The sequence below is a fragment of the Gracilinanus agilis genome, chromosome 4 (assembly GCF_016433145.1).
Source record: "Gracilinanus agilis isolate LMUSP501 chromosome 4, AgileGrace, whole genome shotgun sequence".
Classification (NCBI taxonomy): Eukaryota; Metazoa; Chordata; class Mammalia; order Didelphimorphia; family Didelphidae; genus Gracilinanus; species Gracilinanus agilis.
Genome location: NC_058133.1, coordinates 487100854 through 487123469, shown reverse-complemented (window position 1 = coordinate 487123469; position 22616 = coordinate 487100854). Strand labels below are relative to the sequence as shown.

The window sequence follows — 22616 nt, the reverse complement described above, 5'->3', positions numbered from 1 at the left end:
AAAAATGTTATTTATTAAATATTTGTCCATGTTTCCATGATTCATTTTCTTTCCTTCCCCTTTTCCCTCCCCGCTCCCAGAGCCAACAAGTGATTCCATTGGCCCAACTAAAATCCTGCCTCCTCCAAGAAGCCTTCCCCAACCCCTCTTAACCCCAGTGCCTTTCCTCTGTCCATTCTTTCTTATTTCTCCTGTATAGATTTTGCTCATTTCATTCATAATAATATAATATCAATAATAATGTGGCATCATTGAATAATGTAGCACATAATATAGTAGATAGAACTATGACCTTGGAACCAAACCTGGATTCCAATCCTGCCACAGACACTTATTAGCGTGAGCCCATCTGTTGGCCATCGTGACTTCTCAGAACCCTTCCGGCTCTGGGTCTATGATGCCGTGAACACCAATATCATCGCTGAATTGAAGGTGGTCTTAACAGTTTGGAGGGAAAATGTCCCACAAGTTCAACTTAGTAAAGATCTTCCCAGTCTGGTTTGGATAAAAACCTTCGTGGGGGCTCTGATTGGTGTTGGTTTGGCTCTATTTTCTTTTCCGAGATAACTCATCCCGTTGCTGTGACAACACGTCACCCCCCTCCACCCTTTATGATTCTCTCATGGTTGTCTTTTCCTTCCCAAATCAGCAGAAAATTCCTCCCTTTCTCCTCTCCTCCTGCCTCACATCCATCCATGGGCTGAATTAGCTGTTGACAAGGCAAGGAACCAGCCAGAGTGGCCCAAGGAGAGACATTCTTTAACGTTACTCTCTAAACGCCTCCCTTTGAAAGCCAGGAAATCCCCCTCTCCTTGGCAAGGATGGATTTATTTTGTTATAAATCAGATCCTCTGGATTTCACAGAAGGTCCAAAGCATCTGGCGGATGGCAACTGGGGTCACGACTCAAGGGTTAAAGCCTTGCTTGGGGCACACACATTTTTTTCTTAGCTCTATGGTTGGCAGGCAAATTTTATCAGTTGTTTTAAAAAATAAAGTAAAATTTTTAAAAATTATCAGTTGTTTTAAAAAATAAATTAAAAAAATTAATAAATAAAATTTAAAAAATTATCAGTTGTTTTAAAAAATAAATTTAAAAAATGAAGTAAAATTTAAAAATTTTGTATCAGTTGTTTTAAAAAATGTAATGATCACTCTATTGCAAATATTAATAATATGGAAATAGGTCTTAATCAATGATACTTGATAACCCAGTTGAAATGTATGTTGGCTATGGGGGGGAGGAAGGAGGGGAGGGAAAGAACATGAATCATGGAACCATGGAAAAAAATTCTAAATTAATTAACTAAATAAAAAAATTTAAAAATTTAAATAAAGTAAAATTTTAAAAAAATTATCAGTTGTTTTAAAAAATAAATTTTAAAATAAAGTAAAATTTAAAAATTTTGTATCAGTTGTTTTTAAAAAATGTAATGATCACTCTATTGCAAATATTAATAATATGGAAATAGGTCTTAATCAATGATACTTGATAACCCAGTTGAAATGTGTGTTGGCTATGGGGGGGAGGAAGAAGGGGAGGGAAAGAACATGAATCATGGAATCATGGGAAAAAATTCTAAATTAATTAACTAAATAAAAAATTTTAAATAAAGTAAAATTTAAAAAAATTATCAGTTGTTTTAAAAATAAATTTAAAAACAAAGTAAAATTTAAAAATTTTGTATCAGTTGTTTTAAAAAAATTTAACGATCTCTCTACTGCGAATATTAATACTATGGAAATAGGTCTTCATCAATGATACTTGATAACCCAGTTGAAATGTGAGTTGGCTATGGGGGGGGAGGAAGGAGGGGAGGGAAAGAACATGAATCATGGAATCATGGGAAAAAATTCTAAATTAATTAACTAAATAAAAAATTTTAAATAAAGTAAAATTTTAAAAAATTATCAGTTATTTTAAAAATAAATTTAAAAAATGAAGTGAAATTTAAAAATTTTGTATCAGTTGTTTTAAAAAAATGTAATGATCACTCTATTGCAAATATTAATAATATGGAAATAGGTCTTAATCAATGATACTTGTAAAACCCAGTTGAATTGCTCGTTGGCTACAGGAATGGGGAGGGAAGAGGGGAGGGAAAGAACATGAATCATGTAATCATGAAAAAAAATTCTAAATAAATAAATTAATTAAAATAAAAATGTTAAATAATAAAATAAATTTAAAAATAAAGTAAAATTTTCAAAAAATAGCAGTTGTTTTAAAAAATAAATTTAAAAAATAAGGTAAAATTTAAAAATCTTATCAGTTGTTAACAGCCCAGCAGCAATAAGTGATTCACTCTGGGCCCTGGCACCTGCCCTGGAACTCTCATCTAATCCCTCTGAGACCCTCCCCCCCATGATGCCCTTTCACCCAAGTGGTCAAGGATCCACGCCCTGGTTTTCCACCTGACAGGCTTACCTTCCATGGCCCTAGGGGCCCAGGCATAGGGTTTGTCTGAGCCATCCTAGCAGCTGGCACAGTTTCTGCAAGAGAAAGAAAATGTCACTTCTGGGCTCCTGCCACAAGACAAGTGTGGGTCCTCCCTGAGAAGCCTGCAGCTCCCTCATCTGTTCCAATGGGCCTCTGTTTCTCCATCTCCCAAATCTCTCCGCAGAGGAGACAAAAGTCTCTATGAGCAGACAGACAGACTTCTTACAATTACATTCTCAGCCTCAAATGAAACAGGAGAGTCCAACATGCAAAACTGAGACCGGAGAGATATGCTCCATTGAATTGCAGATTTAGAGCTGGACAGGAATGGAGAGGTCATCTTTCCCTTCTTTTTACAGATAGGAAAACTGAGGCTGAGAAAAGTTATGTGACTTGCCCAGGGTCTATGGCAGGATTTGAACCTAGGTTTCCTTGGCTTTGACTCCATTGCTCTCTCTATTTGGGGATACTAATACAGAAAACATAATTTGACAAGTGCTACTGAAGTCACTTGATAAACAATGACATTGGCCCCCTTGCTAGACTTCAGGTTGGGCTGCTGATTGGGAGGGACCTTCCAGATCATCTACCGCAAACTCCTAGATTTGCAGAAAAAGGAAACCGAGGCCCAGAGAAGAGAATAATTTAAATAGTGGATAATAATACTAAAAAATGAAATAATTTAGATTTATTTAGAATTGGAAGGAACTTCATGACCATCCAGTCCAAATCCTTTATTTTGCAGAGGAGGAAACTGAAGTTTCAAAAAGGTTAAGTAACTTAGCAGAAGTCACACAGCTAATAACTGTCAAAGCCAGTATTTTCAGTTTAGTTTTTCCTGACTCTAAATCTGGCATCGCCCATGACAAAGCACTAGACCCTAGTCTCAGTCTTGTCCCTAAGTCCCCTGCCTTCACTCCCTCCTCTCTACCATTAGGGAGTTGGCTAAGGTCCTCGCTTTTAATGTGACTTGTCCAAGGTCACACAGGTAGGAAAGAGCAGAGTCAGGGTTCAAACCCAGGCCAACCTCTCCACCTCATATGAATTAAGAGCCGGAAGGGACCTCAGGGAAATTCTAGGAGAAGTCCCTCACTTTACAAATGATTCCCAGAGGAGGCAAGGTCATGCAAATGGTATGTCGCCCAACTTAAATTTGAACCCTCTGACTTCAAATCCACGACTCTTTCTACCAACCTGTAGCTGGCTTAGTTCCTTGGGATAGAAGATTTAGAGCTGGGAAGGACTTTCAAGGCCATCTAATCCATTCTCTGGAATTTTACAGGGGAGAAAACCAAGCTTCACAAATGTTAAATGAGGGGGGGGCAGCTGGGTGGCTCAGTGGATTGAGAGCCAGACCTAGAGATGGGAGGTCCTGGGTTCAAAACTGACCTCAGACACTTCCCAGCTATGTGACCCTGGGCAAGTCACTTAACCCCCATTGCCTACCCTTACCACTCTTCTGCCTTGGAGCCAATACATAGTATTGACTCCAAGACAGAAGGTAAGGGTTAAAAAAAAATGTTAAATGACTGGACCACAGGCACACAGCTAGCAGGTATCAGCAGTGGGATTTGAACCTGGATCTTGCTGCCTCAAAGTCCAGCACTCCCACTTTGGTAACAGATTTGAAGTTATTCATTAATTAATCACTAATGAATAGTAGATCAGCTCAGAAGTAATCAATGGGGCTGGCTGATCCATACACAAAAACTTGCCAATATAGTGCCTTTCCACTCATCTCCCACCTCTGCGTTTTTGCCTCTGCTGTTCCCCCATCCCTGGAATGCTCACCTGTCTCACCCCTCTCCCTAGCTTCCATTCTAGGGCCATCACTCCCTCTGAAGTTTCCCTTTCCGCTTTTCTGTCTACAGAGTAATCTCTTGGTTTGCACACTGTCCACCGCATTGACCGGGGAGCTCCTTGGGGGACCGTCCAGTCTCCCTTTGGCTCCTCACAGCCAGGCACAGAGTGGGCAGTTAGCAAACATCGGTTGACCAACTGACCTGTAAAGTATTTCCACCAAGTCTCCCTGGAGTTAAGAGCAGGACTCTGTGCAGTGATTAATCTTTTCTGGGTGTTTTCCCCTTTGGGGTAGTTTTCAGGTAAATTTCCTTTTGAAACTTTCCAGTTTGGGCTAGACTGAACTGAGGGGGAGAAAGAATCTTCCCACTGCCCAGGGCGGTGAAGCCTAGCCCAGAGCGGCCAGGTGTGGCTCAAGGGAGCTGCCAGTGCCAGGGTGAAGGGAGGGGGAGCCTCCTTCCTTACGACAGCTCCCCCCCCCCCCCATTTGCTTGCTCTGTGTTTTATTTCTTTTTTATTTTTTAAAACCCTTCCCTTCCCTCTTAGAATCAATGTCATGGATTCGTTCCAAGGCAGAAGAACAGTAAAGGCGAGGCAATGGGGGTTAAATGACTTGCCCAGGTCATCCAGCTACATGTCTGAGGCTTGATTTGAACCTAGGACCTCCCAATAGGCCTGGCTCACAATCCATGGAGCCACCCAGCTGCCCCCCTATTATAGGATATTAGTGGCTAATTGGTGCCATGGTGGATAGAGCATTAGAAGTAGAGTCAGGAAGACCTGGTTTCAGATCCTACCTCAAGCCCTTTATAGCTGTGGAATCCTGGGCAAGCCGCTTAACCTCTACCTGCCTCAGGTTCCTCACCTGTAAAATGGGTTTAATAACAGCAATGACCTCCCAGAGTTGTTGTGAGGACCCGCTAAGTCAATGATGGTTAAGTTCCTACGTAGCACATACAAATGCTAGCTATTAGTATTTGGTTATTAATCATAATAAGAGTAACATGTTTATGGCATTTCAAGGCTTCACCTAGATCAACTCAGACTCATCTGATCCTCAGAACAACCCTTTAAGGTGGAGGCAATTCACGATCCTCTTTTTACAGATGAGGAAATTGAGGCAGACAGTGGTTAAGTGACTTGCCCAAGGTCACCCAGCAAGGAAGTGGGATATGAACCAGAGTCTTCCTGACTCCTCTGGCAGGCTGCCTCCAGGTTTCTGTTTCTCCTGTAAAATAAAGGGTTCGGACGGCTTGGCCTCTATGGTTTCCTCCGGCTAAGAGCAGGCTCTACGAGGCTCGGAGGAGCAGACTATATACAGATAAACGCATCGGTCCAGGGAACTCCCTACTCGAAGCCTGGAGCAGCCGCATCAAATATTCGGATAGCAGCTCTTACTCACCGGCTGCCATTGCCCCCAAGCTTCCAGAATCCCCGCTCCACGCTTTTGGAGGATCTCTCCAGCTCTCTGGGGGCTATTCCGGCAGTAGCTGGGACCCCCCTCCTTCCAGGGCCTGGAGGACCCCCGCCCCAGGTTTAGGACTCCGACGTCCCCCCTCCCCGCAATAAACAGGTAGCGGCAGCCCCTTGCCCTCCATCCCCAAACCCGGAGAGCTGGGGGTAGGAATGGGGCAGAGGGACCCAGCTCGCCCCACTCACCGAGCTCCCTCTGGACAGCCTGGGTCTCCATCTGGTGCCGGCTCCAGCCGGGAGCTCCCTTTATATAAGGGCCTCGGTGGCCGGCAGCCTCCCTAGCTCGTCAGCACAATGCTTTCTCTGCCTTGATCTCTCCATGATCCCCGGAGCTTTGGGCAGCTCAGCGCCAGGGCCGGGACCGTCTGGGTTTTTGTTTAAAGGGATATAGACATTCCTGGCCACCGCGGCTGTCTGTGGCCACAGGCCTGCTGGACGCGGGGCATTTTAGTGGGGGTTGGGCTCCGCTCGCTCCGCGCCTCACTTCGGCCCGCGCCTTAACTTCAGGGGCCAGTGGGAGGAGGTACGGCGCCCCAGGTGCCTCATCCACCTCCTCCTGACTCCAGTCAGTGCCTCAATGCTGGACTTCCCAGAGGCTCGGTTGCCCTGTTTCCCTGAGCAGCTACCTACCTCGACTGAGAGAAGCTCTCCGCCCTCCCTAGACAATCCCTTCCTCTCCCTCCCCCCCCCCCCGAGTCCTCAGAGGGTCCAGGACCCCCGCCACCATCAGGGGAAATTCTAGCGAATGAAAGGACTGGTGCCAGTCATGGGAATAAGGAGACCAAAGGGAGACCCCTCCCTGGCATGTTCTGATGCCCACGTCTGCTTCTCACTTCCTCGTTAGGGCCTCCATGCTCATTCCAGGCGGGCTCTGGAGCCTTGGGTTTGGCCCAGAGTCCGGGTGGTGGGTGAGAGGAGCCCCAAAGAGCAGCGTCTGTGCTGACTTTTCCCTCTGCACAGAGGAGAGGGAACAGGGGCTCCGAGGGCTCCTGAATCCCGGGAGCCGATTCCCAGCCCTTCGCCTAGCCCTCTGCATCCTGGCTCCTCGAGCAATGCCAGCTCTGGAGAGATGGGTGGAGGCAAGGGCAGGGACTGCCTCGTTCTTGTCTTCTTTTCTCCATCATTGCCCAACACCTCACCTAAGGGGAGCTTAGTCCATGCTGCTTGGTCAGTGGATGCATCCCTGAGGTGCTCAAAAGCCTGGGAGCCAGCAGCGAGAAAAAGGAGGAGCTCCTTCTGTCAGTGTGGAGCACCACCTTCTCTATGTATATGCCCCAGGTACAACTGGAACCCTCAATCTCCTGATTTCTGGTCTCCATTCTTTTTCCCTCTCCCTCCCTAGAGCAACTCCTCCTCCTCTTTCTCTATCTCTCTCTCATTGTCTCTCTCTCTCTCTCATTCTGTCTCTTTCTCTCCCCCTCTCTCTCGCTCTCTCTCTCTCCCCCCTCTCTTTCTCTTTCTCTATCTCTCTTTATCTCTGTCTCTTTTCCTCCCCCACCCCTCTATCTCTTCCCTTCTTTCCCTCCTGTGCTATCCCTGGTTGGGATTACAGACAAAATCAAACAGTCCCTGACCTCACAAGGACCTGACACGCTACCGATATCTTAAAGCCCAAAAGAAATGCTGTTTATTATAAGAGATCATAGAATAATAGCTGAGGTGAAAGGGACCTTAGGGGCAGCTAGCCCATTCCCCTCATTTTTTGGTTGAGGAGACTCGAGGCCACCAAGAGGCAGAAAACTGCCCAGAGTCACACAAGCAAGGAAGTGGTACAACTAGACTCCCATCCGGACCTGTGGAATCTGGTCTGATTCCCTCGTAGCAGTGGCATCTTTTTTTCCCCAGGAGCTTCCCCTCTCTTTATCCAGTCCCTCTCCTTCCAAGTCTCTGAGTCCTCTGCCCTCCCTTCATCCAGCTTCCCATGAAGGACCAGCAGTGCAGACTCTACTCTCCTTGGGATGTTCTTCTCTCTGGGATGACTCTGGGAGTCATCAGTGTCTCCTCAGCACACTGGGGAAAATATCCAGGTTTGTTTATCATTCTTGTCATTCTTCCTCCTTTACCAAGGAACACAGGCCAGGGGTGGAAAGAGCTCTGGCTCTGGAGTCAGAAGCCCTGAGTTCAAATCCCATCTCTGACTCCTATCATCTATGTGACATTGATTGTCATGCCATGTCTGTGGGCCTCAGATTTCTTATCTACAAAATGAGGGAGTTATACTCAATGACTTTTTTTAAACCCTTCCCTTCCATCTTAGAAGCAATACAGTATATTGATTCCAAGGTAGAAGAACAGTAAGGGCTAACCAGTGGGGATGGCGTGACATGCTGGGAAGTATCTGAGGCTACATTTGAACCCAGGACCTCCCATCTCTAGGTCTGACTCTCTATCCATTGAGCCACCCAGGTGTCCCCTCAATAACTTTTAAGGTCCCCTCCATAACTTAGATTTATAATCCTATGACTCAGTAATCTCTAAAGTCCCTTCCAGCTCTCAGGCATATAGTTCTATAATCCTTTCTCCCCAAGCTCTGCATACATTCAGTTTGGAGGATTCACACACACACACACACACACACACACACACACACACACACACACACGCACACACACACGCACACACACACACACACACACTCCCCTACCTTATCTCCAATTAGACTGTAAACTTCTAGAAGGCAGGACCTTAGAAGAGAGCTGCGTTTCACTCTTGGCCCCTGTTGTGGCTCAGAGGCTTCAGATTAGTCCTTCCTTTCCCCCAAATACCACCCTGCATCTTGGTAGTTTCCTTCTTCTCAGATGAGGGAGCTAGACTAGATCAGGGGTTCATCTTGGACTCCTTTTTGCACTGCAGGGATTGGTGAATCCCAGAAGTCTATTCTCTAACCCTTTGGCAGCCTGGTGAAGCCAGAAGATTTCTTCTCAGAATAATGTGTCCAATTATACAAAATAAAATGAAGATTATAAAGGAAACCCAAGGTTGGGGCGAGCAATGATGTGATTTTTTTCCCCCACCCAAGTTCATAGACCCCATGAAATTGGACCCTTGACTTACTCTGCCTCAACTTCTTCATCTGTAAAATGAAGAGGTTGGACTAGATCAGGGGATTTAACTTGAGGTCTCTGCACCTCAAGGGGTCAAAGGTTAAATTCCAGGGGGTCCGTGAACTTGGAAGGGGATAAAATAAATCTCATCTCTATTTCCCCTAACTTCTGACTGAAATTTACCATGCCCTTCCATTCTTTAAAAACAGGATTCTGGGGGAGGGAAAGAATATGAATCACATCACCATGGAAAAATATTCTTAAATAATTAATTAATTTTAAAAATAGAAAATAAACTCATACCAGAAATAAAAAAACAAAACAAAACATGATTCTCATCTGGCTTCAGATATTTCCTAGTTGCGTGACCCTGAGCAAGTCACTTAACTCCCATTGCCTAGCCTTTACCAATATCTTCTGCTTTGGAACCAATTCTAAAGACTGAAGATAAGGGTTTAAAAAAACCAACACACTTCTGAGAAGGGGTTCATAGGCTTGCCCAGGGGACCAAGACCCAAAAAAAGATAAGAATCCCTGACCTAGATGATCTCCAAAGATCCTTTCCCATTTTAAAGTCGATGAGAAGCTGGGATGAAAGCAGAGCCTGTCCCCACCAGGGATCTTCAGGGGAGAAAAATGGCAGCATTTTGCCAGGCCAGCTTTATTTGTGTTTTATGCACAATCAATGTTTTTATTTGGGGGCTTGAAGTCACATGGGGTTGCTAATACAATAAAGACTGATGTAGTTTAAAATTTATTCAATGAAAAGAAACAATTAGACATCATTGTGTGAACAAGAGAAAGTATGAGTCAAAGGGCCAGGAGCCCATCCCTGGGTCTCCATCTTTCCCTCCCACCTCCCCCTTTTTCATTAGAACTGGGGGAGCTTCAAGAGGATTTCCAATTCTTCAGGGATGATTAGATCAAGGAGCTTTTCTAGAGTTAGTTACTCCACATACTATTTTTTTTAAACCCTTAACTTCTGCGTATTGGCTCCTCGGTGGAAGAGTGGTAAGGGTGGGCAATGGGGGTCAAGTGACTTGCCCAGGGTCACACAGCTAGGAAATGCCTGAGGCTGGATTTGAACCTAGAACCTCCTGTCTTTAGGCCTGACTCTCAATCCACTGCACTACCCAGCTGCCCCCTGCACATACTATTTTAATACATCTTCTGCGTTTGTCCACCCACAGGGTTAACCCATTCCCACCCTCTCCCCAGTACTCCCCACACTAATGACTATTACCCTACCTCCCTTGGTCTTGACATGACCCTGGAGAAATAAACAGATACTCTGGTTTGGTTTGGATTTTTGCTTTTTCATTAAAAAAGAAAAATAAAAAAAGTTCCATTGGTATTCTATTTAATAGAACAAGCGATGTGTAGCCTAGTGGAGAGAGAGTTGGCCCCCAGGGAGGAAGACCTGGCTTCAGGGACTGTCTCTTATGCATACTGAATATGTGACTCTGAAGCAAGTTTCACTTATCTCAGTGATTTAGGTCAAGAATGCTCAAAGTGTGGTCTAGGGGCTGAGATCGCCCTATCAGGTGGTCTATGAGGTCAAAACTATTTTTGTAGTCCTACTAAGATGTCCTCAGTTTCCTCGTTTTTAAAATGAGCTTAGAGAAGGAAATGGCAAACCACTCCAGTATCTTTGCCAAGAAAACTCCAAATATTTATAGCTGTGTGACCCTGGGCAAGTCACTTACCCTGTTTATCTCAGTTTCCCCATCTGTAAAATGAGCTCAAGAAGGAAATGGAAACCACTCCAGTAACTTTGCCAAGAAAATCTAATTTGGGTCCCAAAGAGTCAGACACCGTGGAAAAATGACTGAACTGACTTACTCTATGGTTACGGAGAACTCAGAGGTCCCTCTGCATCATGATAAGACCCCAGAGGAGGACTTTAGTGGAGGAAGGGCAGAGACTTTGTCAAACATTTCCTGGATCCCACATTTATTTCCCTTTTTACAGATGAATATACTAAGGTCATAGCAGGTGGGCTAATGAAAAGGGGGCTTCACTGTAGTTCCGAAGTTCATTCTCGTCACTTCCCATAGGGACTGTTATAATGCCCCCCTACTTGGTCCCATGTCTTTTGGCTACCTCTTCTCTCTGATCCATTCACAAATTGCTTGATTTCAGATGAAGCATAATACAGAATTACGGATTGGTCTTCTTATGGCACCGCCATGGTCTTGCCAATTCCCTTCTCAGAATTCCACCACCTAGAGCCGGTGACCCAACTCTGGGGGTCTAGGAGGTTCTATCTGCCCATTGGGAATGAGGTGGAGGAAGGTCACACAGAGGAGGAAAGTCATGGGGCCACTCTGGGCCCTGGACTCAGCACTTTGTGGTCAAAACACAAAGGGCTGGACTGTGTCTCACTCATTCTTTTGTCGTCTGGTAGATCAAGCGTGAGGAGGACAAAGCAAAATGTTTTGTCAGCTATCGCTTCCCCTCTTCCCTCCTTTCCAGTTGGTGGCACCTTACTAGGGTCTTTTGTGTGCTCTCAGGCTGTGTGACCCTCTGCCTTTCCCCCCATCTCAAACAGGAGAGAGACCTAATAACCATTCAAGACCACACACCTGGAACATCACCGGGGACCCTGCTGAGAAAAATGGGACAAAGACTTAGAGGTTGGTCAATGGCAATGATGGTTTTAGAGCTGGAAGGGATCTTACAGATATTTAAAATCCAACCCTTTCATTTTACAAATAAGGAAACTGAAGTTCAGAGGAGGAGAAATGACTTGCCCAAGATCTCACAGAAGTAGTAAGAGCCTGAGCTGGAATTTGAATTCAGGTTCTCTAATTCTTAATCCATCACTCTTTTCCCTGTACCATATTGCCTGGGGGGAGAACTATGATATAAAATGGAAAGAACTCTAACTCTGATTCTAATCCTGTCTCTATCACTAAACTTGGTGACCTCAGGTAATTCTCTTGATTTCTCTGGCCCTCGGTTTTTCTCCTCTATAAAATGAGGGGATTGGAGCGAATCACCTCCAAGGTCCCTTCTAGCTCTAAATCTATGGAGTCTTTGAACTTTTCATATATTTTTCCCACTGAGAACTCCTAAGAGTGGAATTTCTTGACTTTCCAAACCACCAAATCCAAGAAGGGGCTGGGAGGATCTTTCCTAGGTCATTTACCTCTGCCGGGTCTCCTCTGTCTATCGTCTTTTCCATTCCCACTGCTATGACTGTAATGATGAACCTCATTCTCATCCGCTCCCTCACAGATTATTGTAATGCCCTCCTACTTGGTCCTTTGTCTTCCTTCCGTCTCTCTTGTCTCTGATCCATTCCGCAAGTTGCCTAATTTCAGATTAAGATTAATCTTCTTATGGCCCAGCCCTGGTCTTGCTTATTCCCTGCTCCAAACTCTTCCATTGGTCCCCACCGACTGCCGAATAAAGCAGAGCCTCGTCAGCCTGCCACTCAGTGTTTTCCACGATCTCGCTGCAATGACCTGTCCAGCCTTAGCTCCCATCATTCACCTATTCGGTCTCATGTTCCATTCAAACCTGACTACCCAGCATTTCCCAAACAAGCTAGAGCCTTTCTCGCCTTTGTACGTTTGTTTACTCCGTAAGCACGCAACACTATCTGTCATCTCTGTCAAAACTTTCTAATCTCACTTTTTTCTTTTGCTCGCACACACAAGCATACATCAATGTTAACTGTTTGACCAAGGGTCAGCTAACAGCCAAGCTAGAGCATTTAACACCTGGGTGGCTTATTTCTTGCTACGCATACATGATCATGGTAGGAATTGAGAACAAAGGATTGAGGTAGAGGATGTCACAATTGTTTTTTTGTTTTGTTTCTAGTTTAATTCATTAATTAATTAGTGAGATTTTCCCATGGTTACATGAATCATGTTCTTTTCCTCCCCTCCTCCCCCCCCTTCCATAGCCTATGAGCAATTCCACTGGGTTTTACATGTGTCATTGATCAAGATCTATTTCCATATTATTGATATTTGCACTAGGGTGATAATTTAGAGTCTACATCCCCAATCATATTCCTATCAAACCATGCGATCAAGCAGGTGTTTGTCTTCTATGTTTCTGCTCCCACAGTTCTTTCTCTGGATTTGGATAGTGTTCTTTCTCATAAATCCCTCAGAGTTGTCCTGGATCATTGCATTGCTGCTAGTAGAGAAGTCCATTACATTTGATTGCGCCACACAGTATCGGTCTCTGTGTATAAGGTTCTCCTGGTTCTCCTCCTTTCAGGATGTCACAATTGTAAGTGTACCTTCTGGCTTGTTTTATTCAGGCGTTCTGCTCACTCCCAGAAGATCTTGAGCTGAGAGAAATTGAGGTGCCTCAGGTCCATATGGTTCTTTTCCCTTTGATGAAGCTCCCCTGAATGTATTTGAAGGCCCCAGGATTCCCATAAAGTGATGATCAAAAGTTACAAAAATTTCCTAACTTTAAATCAGATAACTGTCTGGAACAATGGGGATGCAATCCAGCCCTAGACACAGTGAATCAAATCCTGTGGACTCTACTTAGATGACTGACAATTCTGGCATCTAAAAGGGCCTGGTTCCTTGAGGTGAAAACTCCTCTAAGAGAGAAAAGCCATTTATAACTAAGACTTTAGGAACAGACAAATTTCCTTCCTTGTAGAGAAAAAATTGCTGAGATTTTCCTTAATCCAATACTGGATGTGGAAGGTTTGCCTCTCTAATAATAGAATCGAAGCTTAAGGGCCTGGGCACCAAGCTAAAAGAGAGATGCCAGAACCTACTCTTCATTTTTGCAAGAAAGATAGCACAGTGGATAGAGTGATGGGTCTAGAGTTAGGAAGACTCATTTTCCTGAGTTCAAATTGAGTCTCAGACACTTACTAGTTGTGTCACCTTAGACAAGTCACTTACCCTGTTTGCCTCAGTTTTGTCATCTGTAAAGTGAGCTGGAGAAGGAAATGGAAAACCATTCCAGTATCTTTGCCAAGAAAACCCAAAATGGGGCCACAAAGACTTGGATGTGACTGAAAAAACACTCAGCATCTCCTCCTTTTATGTGAAAAAGATGTAGGATCTTAGCTGAGGATTTTAGCTAAAACCAGAAGCTAGTTGCAGCAAGAAACTCTGCAACTATAAGACCAATGGGGAAATGCTTATTAGCTTGAGAACTTTACCTAGTAGTAACCAGCTTGGCAGGGGTTTCTTGCCATATGAGACCAGAGGGAAGCAGACCAATAAGAGCAGTGAAGTGACATCATTAGAGGCCATCGATTGTCCCTCCATATATATAACCTCAGCCCATGAGCTTCCAATGGGTGAGATTTGTATCCAGGCCATTTGTGTTAGCTACATGTGCTCCTCCACACATATATGTGTCCTCCATGTCTTTTCCTTGGCCATGTGTTCCCTATGTATGGGTCCTTCTATACATATTCCCTAGGCATGTGAATATTTGTGGGAGAGTATGCTCCAGGTTTGTAGGTAAAATAGTCTATTGCTATACTATGCTGATTCATTGACCATGGCTGTGCTTTGGACTAATTGAGTACTTTCTTGTCTAATAAAAGTAAATTGTTGGGGGCAGCTGGGTAGCCCAGTGGATTGAGAGTCAGGCCTAGAGACGGGAGGTCCTAGGTTCAAATCTGACCTCAGACACTTCCCAGCTGTGTGACCCTGGGCAAGTCACTTGACCCCCATTGCCCACCCTTACCAATCTTCCACCTATGAGACAATACACAGAAGTCAAGGGTTTAAACAAAAAAAAAAGTAAATTGTTGATAATATGTAAATAAGTCTTGATTGATCACACATGTTAAAACCAGTGGAAATACGATTTGGATATGGGGGGGCGAAGGGGAAAGTAAAAACAAGAATCATGTAACCATGGAAAATGTTTCTAAAAAAAAAAGTAAATTGTTGGTTGAGATTAATGTTTTTGGTAGGTTCTTTGAATTAGGTATAACTTTTGGGGAAGGATTCATACTCTAAGGAGGGGTTGATCTATCTTAAAAATACATCTGTGTATAATACAACATGGGATTAATGGACAATGCCCTGAGCTTAAAGCTGGGAGTGGGAGAGAATGGAATCTTCCTTCCATATTTATTATTATCATTTAATGTGAAATATTAATATTCTAGTTTTAAAATATTATTTCAATAAATAACATATGGATACAAATGAATTTATATTACTTAGTAATTAATAATGATTAATAAAAATATTATTATTATTTATTTTTTAAAACCCTCACCTTCTGTCTTAGAATCAATACTATCTATTGGTTCCAAGGCAGAAGAATGGTAAGGGTTAGGCAGTGGGGGTTAAGTGACTTGCCCAGGGTCACCTAGCTAGGAAGTATCTAAGGCTAGAGTTGAACCCAGGTTCTCCCATTTCTGGGCCTGGCTCTCAATCCACTGAATCACCCCATACTTATTAACTGTGTGACCATGGACAATTCACTTAAACCAGGGGTCAGCAACATATGGCTCTTTCTGCAGGAGCTATAAAGTCAATTTTTTTTCAGGTGCTGTTATAGGAGCCGCACTGTGAGCACTGTACGGTTCTCATGAAATTACATTTTAAAAAATGTGGCATTTATGGCTCTCACGGCAAAAAGGTTGCCGACCCCTGACTTAAACAATACTTCCCCATCCTCGTTCTCTTGAACCTGCTCCTTGGATGTCAATGATCATAGCCTAATCGTTCACACTTCCCTAATCTAGAGGCTAAGACTCAGTCTTTACCTGCTTTGCCTTTGACCTCTGAATGTCCCCATTGTGCCTTCTTTCCAAGTTTAGTATCAGCCCTCCATCTTGCCTCCTATTGCCAAAGTTCCCTCATTCTCCATCCATGGTTCCTCCTCTTCTACCAGTGGACAGATTGGAAAGTCTGAACAAAAAAAAAGAGTCAGTTTAAATATTTATGGGGAGAGTCACATGGGGAAGAAATCAGATCAGCTTTTAAACTAAAAACTGGGGCAACGAATGAGGAAGTTTCAGACTAATGTGAATCTCACTAGGTCATGTGTGGTGGGAATGGAGTGGCCTGAGTAAAAGGAGATGACCCAAGAAACAATCCACCTGCTCTAACTGAGATGAACAAAGAGGAGGAGGACATGCTCACCAAGTCTCCAGATGACAACAGCTGGAAGGAATAGCTAATATGCTGGTGTTGGTTCTAGAGGATCTAGAAGAGCAGATGCCAGGGACAGACCTTTCCCCAACTAGTATTCTTATCTCCTTTTCCTCTCCTGGTTGTATGTCGATTATCCATCCCCATTCCCATAGGATGAAGGACCCTGCTCCACTCTGACTCTCAGAACCATTTCTGTCTTCCAACCTGCCATAGGCTTGGCTCTTCTAACCCTCCCTACATTTCTCTCCCAGAGGCAGGGTAGACATGGCTGCTCGTGCCACTGGGGTGAGCAAGATGGGCCTTACCATCTGCCCTTCTGCCATTTTCTCTGGACCTCTAGGGACTGCCATATTACCTGATATACCCCCAGAACCCTTGGACCTTGCCATCTGCTTTGCAGCTGGAACTCTATATGTGCTGCCTCCCTCAGTTAGTATAAGAACTCCAAGACAGAAGGAACTTTCTCAATTTTCTATTTGGATCTTTAACATCTTGCCCAGTGCTTGACACATAATAAATGCTTATTCATTCATCTATTCATTTAAACTAGATGGTAGAATCAGAAGCCAAAGATAGAATTGTTCTCCTTTGGTCTTTTCAATCCACTCTTTGTGATCCCATTTGGGGTCTTCTTGACAAAGATACTGGAGTGGTTCACCATTTCCTTTTCCAGCTCATTTTACAGATGAGCAAACTGAGACCAACAGAGTTAAGTGACTTGCTCAGGGTCACAGAACTAAGTATCTGAGGTCAGATTTGAACTCAGATCTTTCTGATTCCGGGACAGGTACTCTATCCACTGTGCCACCTGAAGGAAACTGAAGGTTGAATCTCATAACATAAAATGTTTTGGGGACAAATGTAAAGACCCAGCCTTGGATTCAAAAAGTTAACTGCAAAGTCAAAAATGGGGGAAATGTGGCTTGACAGAGGTTCACATTAATAGTTCTTGGGAGTTTTCATGGGTTGCTAAACTCAAGCTGAAAGCTTGAACCAACAGTTCGGGACTGCAGCTGACAGAAATTGTAGGCTTCGTTCCGAAGGCACCGTGTCCAGAAAAAAAAAGGAAATGATAGTGAGAATGGTCTGACTGTTTCCAGGCTACTGCATTTCCTTTCAGGATTCTAGAGTAACCTGAGAGGTTTATGGGGTTATCATTTCCTTATCTCCATCAGCTTGAGCCCCCACTGGCTAAGTTTCTGCCATTGTTAGGCATCCTTTGTTAGGTCCCAATGGAGAAGTGGCTAAGAGAACACTGAACCTAGAATCAGGAAGACCTGAGTTCAAATCCAGCTTTAGATACTTACTCGCTATGTGACCCATGGCAAATCACTTAAACTGTACCTGTCTCAGTTTCTTCAACTATAAAATGGGGAAAATAATAGCACTCACCACCCAGCTAACTGTGGGGATAAAATGAGATAATCTTTGTAAAATATTTTGCAAACCATCAATGCTAGCTCGCATTTCACCTTCCACTCCACTCTGCATTGCTCAAGCAAAGCCACTTAAGGTCCTTAACTAAAGGGACACTCAAAGGGCACTGGGCAGGCTCATGGTGACTATGAGCAAGTTGTAGCGTGTTAGCAAAGAAGGATGTCACAGGCTAAGCAAGATAGAGACAGGTGGCTAGACGGACAGATATCTAGAAAGATGGAGAGACAGATGAGATAGAGATATAAATGCCAGAGAGAGATAGATGGTAGGAATACAGCTGGCTGGCTGGCTGGCTGGCTGGCTGACTGGCTAGATGACAAGGAATGTAGATAGATGGGCAGAGAGATATGTTAGGTGTGGTAGGAAGATGGTTAGATAGGAATGTGACAGATAGATGTGATAGATGGATAGATGATAGGATTTTAAATAGATGGCTAGAAAGATAGGTAGTCATTTAAACAGACAGATGGGTAGAGAGATAGAGAAGAATATAGATAGATGATTGAGAAGAATATAGACGGATGGATGAATGGATGGATAGATGGGTGGGTGGATGGATGATAGAGAGAGGTGACAGATAAGAAAATAGACAGATACATACACAGGAATATAGACAGATGGATAGAGGGATAGATAGGAATATTGATGGATGGATAGATGATGGGAAAATAGATGGATAGAGAGATGACAGATAGATAGAGCATTTATGAAATACTTACTTTGTGCCAGGCACTGTGCCAAGCAGTTAAAGATAGAAGAACGAGCAAACAAGCACGTACTCTTAATTAGTTTATATTCCATTGAGTAAAGATAGCACACAGAGGGCAGCTGGGCACCTCAGTGGATAGAGAACCAGGACTAGAGACAGGAGGTCCTAGGTTCAAATCTGACCTCAGATACTTCCTAGCTGTGTGACCCTGGGCAAGTCACTTAACCCCCATTGCCTAGCCCTTACTGTTCTTTCTGCCTCGGAACGAATACAGAGTATTGATTCTAAGACAGAAGGGAAGGGCTTAAAAAAAAGATAGCACATAGATGGGGCTTGGAATGTGTGGGGAGAGAGTAAATCCACAGAGGCAAAGTGGCTGTCAAGGAAGTGAAATCTGTAGAGTGGGAATGGCTGGGTTCTCTCCCAAAATGGCAGTCTGAATTTGGGAACCATCACTCAGAAGACTGGGACCTCAGGGCACAGTTTCTCCCTGGTGGCAAGACGATTAGTAAAGGAATGATGAAGAAGTCTGGAGAATGAATTGAAGAGGAATCATCAGAAAAATATGGGACAGGAAAAAAGAGGTGGACCAATCCAAAGCACATTAGAAAGGTAATCGTTGGATAAACCGCATCCGCATAATATACTTTGTGTATATTATAATCATAATATAATCAATGGAATGTCTAGAAGGAGAGAGGAAGGTCTCCAGCACGTTGGGTGGACCCCTCTCTATGGAACATTTCCAGGAATACGTGTACAGGCGAGTTGGTCTTTCCCAGACCTAATCACAGAAAAGGAGCCAGATAATGAGGTGTTAAATTACCTGTAAAAATGCAACCATTGCAGATGCTCCCTTTATGAGGTACAAATTAGTCCCGTGAGCAAATCAGAAAGGAAGCAGTATGATAGGACAATAATAGCTAAGATTTATATAGCACTTAAAGGCTTGTAAAAGCTCTTTACATAGATGATCTCATTTTGTCCTCACAATAACTCTGGGGGCTAGATGCTATGATTATCCCCATTTTACAAAAGAAGAAACTGAGGCAGGCAGAAGTGTGATGACTTGCCTGAGTTCACACAGCTAGTAAATATCTGATGCAGCACTCAGACTTAGGTATTCCTAACTAAAACTCTGTTCTATCCACTAACAATAAACCATGCCTGTATTGACCTTTAAAAGTCAGTTCGCTGAGTCCAGGAGATAGACCAGAAGAGGAACCCAGTTCCTGATGTCCCAGCTAGAAGATACATGATAGCTAGGTGGCACCGCAGATGGAGTATTGTCCTGGAGTCAAAAAGACCTGAGTTCAAATCCAGCCTCAGCTATGTGACCCTGAAAAGTCACTTAACCTCTATTTGCCTCCATTTCCTCATCTGTAGAAAGAGGTTGGTAACAGCACCCACCTGCTAGAGTTGTTGTGAGTCAGATGAGATAATAATTGTAAAGTACTTATGAGTACTTAGCACATAGTAGGTGCTATTCAATGTCACTTGTTATTATTGTTATTGGTACTAGAGCTGGAGACAGGGAAGTTGTAAGATGACTTGTAGATCGGGGGAGAGCAAAGGTGGGAGCAAAGACATTTCCCATGACCAGCAAAGGACCAGAATTCCCAGAGGGAGCCCATAAGAAGGTGGAGAAAGAAGCTCTGGTGGAGAACTCCATCCCTCTCCCTATTATAGACCCCAAACAATAATCCTAAGACTTCTTTCTCTCCTGGAGCTCCTTCATGGGGACTTTTATCCAGGAAGAAAGTCGATTTGCCTTTTTTTTTTGTTTTGTTCTGCATGTTTGTTTTGTCTTTATGATACTGTCAGCCACTATGATTTGTCAGTATGCCTATTGGGAATACAGTTGGGAGGAGGCAGCTAAGGAGGAAACATCCCCAGAGAAGAAATAGAGATCCATTTGACAGTGAGGGGGTTTTGCCTCAAGTATTGTCTCTGGGTGGGGGTTCTGGAGCTGACAGAAACAGAAAGAGAATGATGGATCTTTTCATATCACTTCCTAGGGCAGAGGAATGTTTATGCCTGGAAATCTATTTGGCAACAGTAGTAGCGTGAGGGGTAAATAAGAATGGCTGAGGAACTCTATAATCACTACATTGTCTCCCTGACACTGTTACATGTAGATCAGAGTGGCACAGATTTAAAAAGCTTGACTGTGTTCTGATGTGCCCCACTTGAGAGGATTTCCACATCAATGAAATTACCAAGCCAATGAAGTAGTGTAAAAGCCTTCACTTATATTAAAAAATTAATTGTATGACTATCAGATGGGGGAAATATGGCCCAAGAGTAGTTTGTGTGAAAAGGACCTGAGGGTTTTAGTGGACCACAAACCAAATATGAGCAGTCAAAAAAAAAAAACAAAAAAAAAAAACCCCAAGCAACTAATGCTCTTAGACTGCCTGCCATTATATGGATAATTTGGCGTTTATTATTCTTTCTCTCCATTTAAAATTTTAAATGCTCACACTATTACAGCCTAAATACACATCCCTACTCTAATCATTTCTATTCCTTCTTATACGCACTCCTCACAAGGTCTTTATATTTATATTAATGTGTTTATGTTACATATAATCATACATTTTAGGCAGCTAGGTAGTGCAGTGGATAGAGTGCTGGGGCATAGAGTAAGAAAGATCTCCGTTCAAATCCAGCCTCAGACTCATAGTAGCTGTGTGACCCTGGGCAAGTCACTTAACCCTGTCTGTCTCAATTTCTTCAGGTATAAAATGGAAATAATAATAGCAGCTACTTTTCAGGGTTGTTGTGAGAATCAAAAGAAATAATATTTGTGAAGCACTTAGCATGGTGCCTGGTACATAGTAAATGTTAGATAAATGCTATTATTATTGTGTGTCCCATCTCCTAGCTTATACCATTGGTCCCTCTGAAACTCCTGCTCTACTCTGATCCTCCCCTACATCTTCACACTTTTCCATTAATGTTTCTTCCACCTCTTCACTGTAACCTATACCTGACTCACTCTGAGGACCCTCAGTTCTTTGTAGTTTTCTTCTTTGGAGATCATTCTGCCTAGCTCCCAGGATTAAGAAGAGGGATGGATTGAAGTCTTAGTGCAGATCAAAGCATGCCTTCTTCTATTTTATTTCCGTCAGAAGTTTTTGCTGTATGTGTGATGTATGTCTTCTATCACAGCATGATTAATATGGAAATATGTATTGCATGAAAGCACTGGTATAGTGTAACCTACATCAGACTTTTGACCACCTGAAGGAAGTGGGGAAGGGAGAAAGGGAGAAAACCTGAATCCTAAAATGTCAGAGAACAATTGTCAAAAATTGTTTCCATGTGTAACTGGAAAAAAATTAAACAATTAATTTTTTTAAACCCTTAACTTCTGTGTATTGGCTCCTAGTTGGAAGAGTGGTAAGGGTGAGCAATGGGGGGTCAAGTGACTTGCCCAAGGTCACACAGCTGGGAAGTGTCTGAGGCTGGATTTGAACCCAGGACCTCCCATCTCTAGGCCTGGTTCTCAATCCACTGAGCTACCCAGCTGCCCCCAATTAATTTTTTAAAAGAGGAGTGGGCATACTCCTTGATGCCCAATGTAACTGTTCCGATATAATGTCTTTCTCCCTGGCTTCTAATAAACTTTCATCTTTTGAGGTCCTCTCCCCATCATTCCTGGATAAAGTACCAAATCCTTAGCTTGGTGTTTAAAGCCTTCCATGATCTATCTCCCACCTACTTTCTAATCTTGTGTCATAGTATTGTAACCCTTTACATAATTGCTGTGCAGCCAAACTGTCCTACTGCCTATTTCCTGTTTGTGAATTCCATCTCACTCCTCACCTCTTAGAGCCTAGATTTTCTTCAAAGCACCTTTCCTGTTGCCCTAGTTAGTACTCTTTCCCTCTTGAAATCACTTTGTACTTATTTTTGCAAACATTTGTTTTCACGGATGTCATGAACCCCCTTTTCCTCTCTTAATAGAATATAAACTTGAGGACAGAGACTTTCATTTGTTGTCCTCGTACCCCAGTGCTTTACACATAGTAAGTATCAGAGTCTCTCAGCATTTACTCAGAGAGGTTTTTCCCCTCTTCCTCATGTTTAGCCATCTAGACAAAGCCCTCATCACCTTTCATTTTGTAATCTCCCTCCTCCCCACCTAACCTTTGCACAGTTGCCACACTGATATTCCCAAAGCCCAAAACAGAATGCCACAGCTCAAGAAGCTTCAAGGACTCCCATTTGGCAGAATAAAATGCCGCTCCCTCCATCTGGCATTTAGAGCCCTGTTGTCAGGGTTTAACCTATTTTTCCAGAATGATCTAATGTTACTGCCCTTCATGAACTATGTGGACTCTTGAGCCCTGACTCTGTTCCATGCATTATGCTAATGATAGAGAAAAAAGGCAAAAGCATAGTCCCTGCCCTCAAGAGACTCACATTCTAACAGGGGAGACAGCATGCAAAAAAAAAATGTACATATAAAATTTATGCCGTGTGAGTAGAAGGTAAATTTGGAGCATAGATGGGGAGGAATAGGGAAGAACTTATGCAGAAGATGGGATTTGAACTGGGTCCTGAAAGGAAGCCAGGAGGAAGAAGTGTAGA

The 22616-nt window shown here is 43.4% G+C and overlaps 1 protein-coding gene across 1 annotated transcript in view; it reads right to left on the bottom strand.

Annotated features, from left to right (window-relative positions):
* The window catches only part of CRYBA1 (crystallin beta A1), a 15710-nt gene extending 9781 nt beyond the window's left edge, over positions 1-5929 (bottom strand). Inside the window, exons 1-2 of the mRNA XM_044675593.1 lie at positions 5899-5929; positions 2380-2492 (exon numbers count right to left, since the gene is read on the bottom strand). Coding sequence (XP_044531528.1) covers positions 2380-2492; positions 5899-5929 — 144 coding nt within the window. The remainder of the gene's footprint in view (positions 1-2379; positions 2493-5898) is intronic.
* Positions 5930-22616: the final 16687 nt, after the last annotated feature.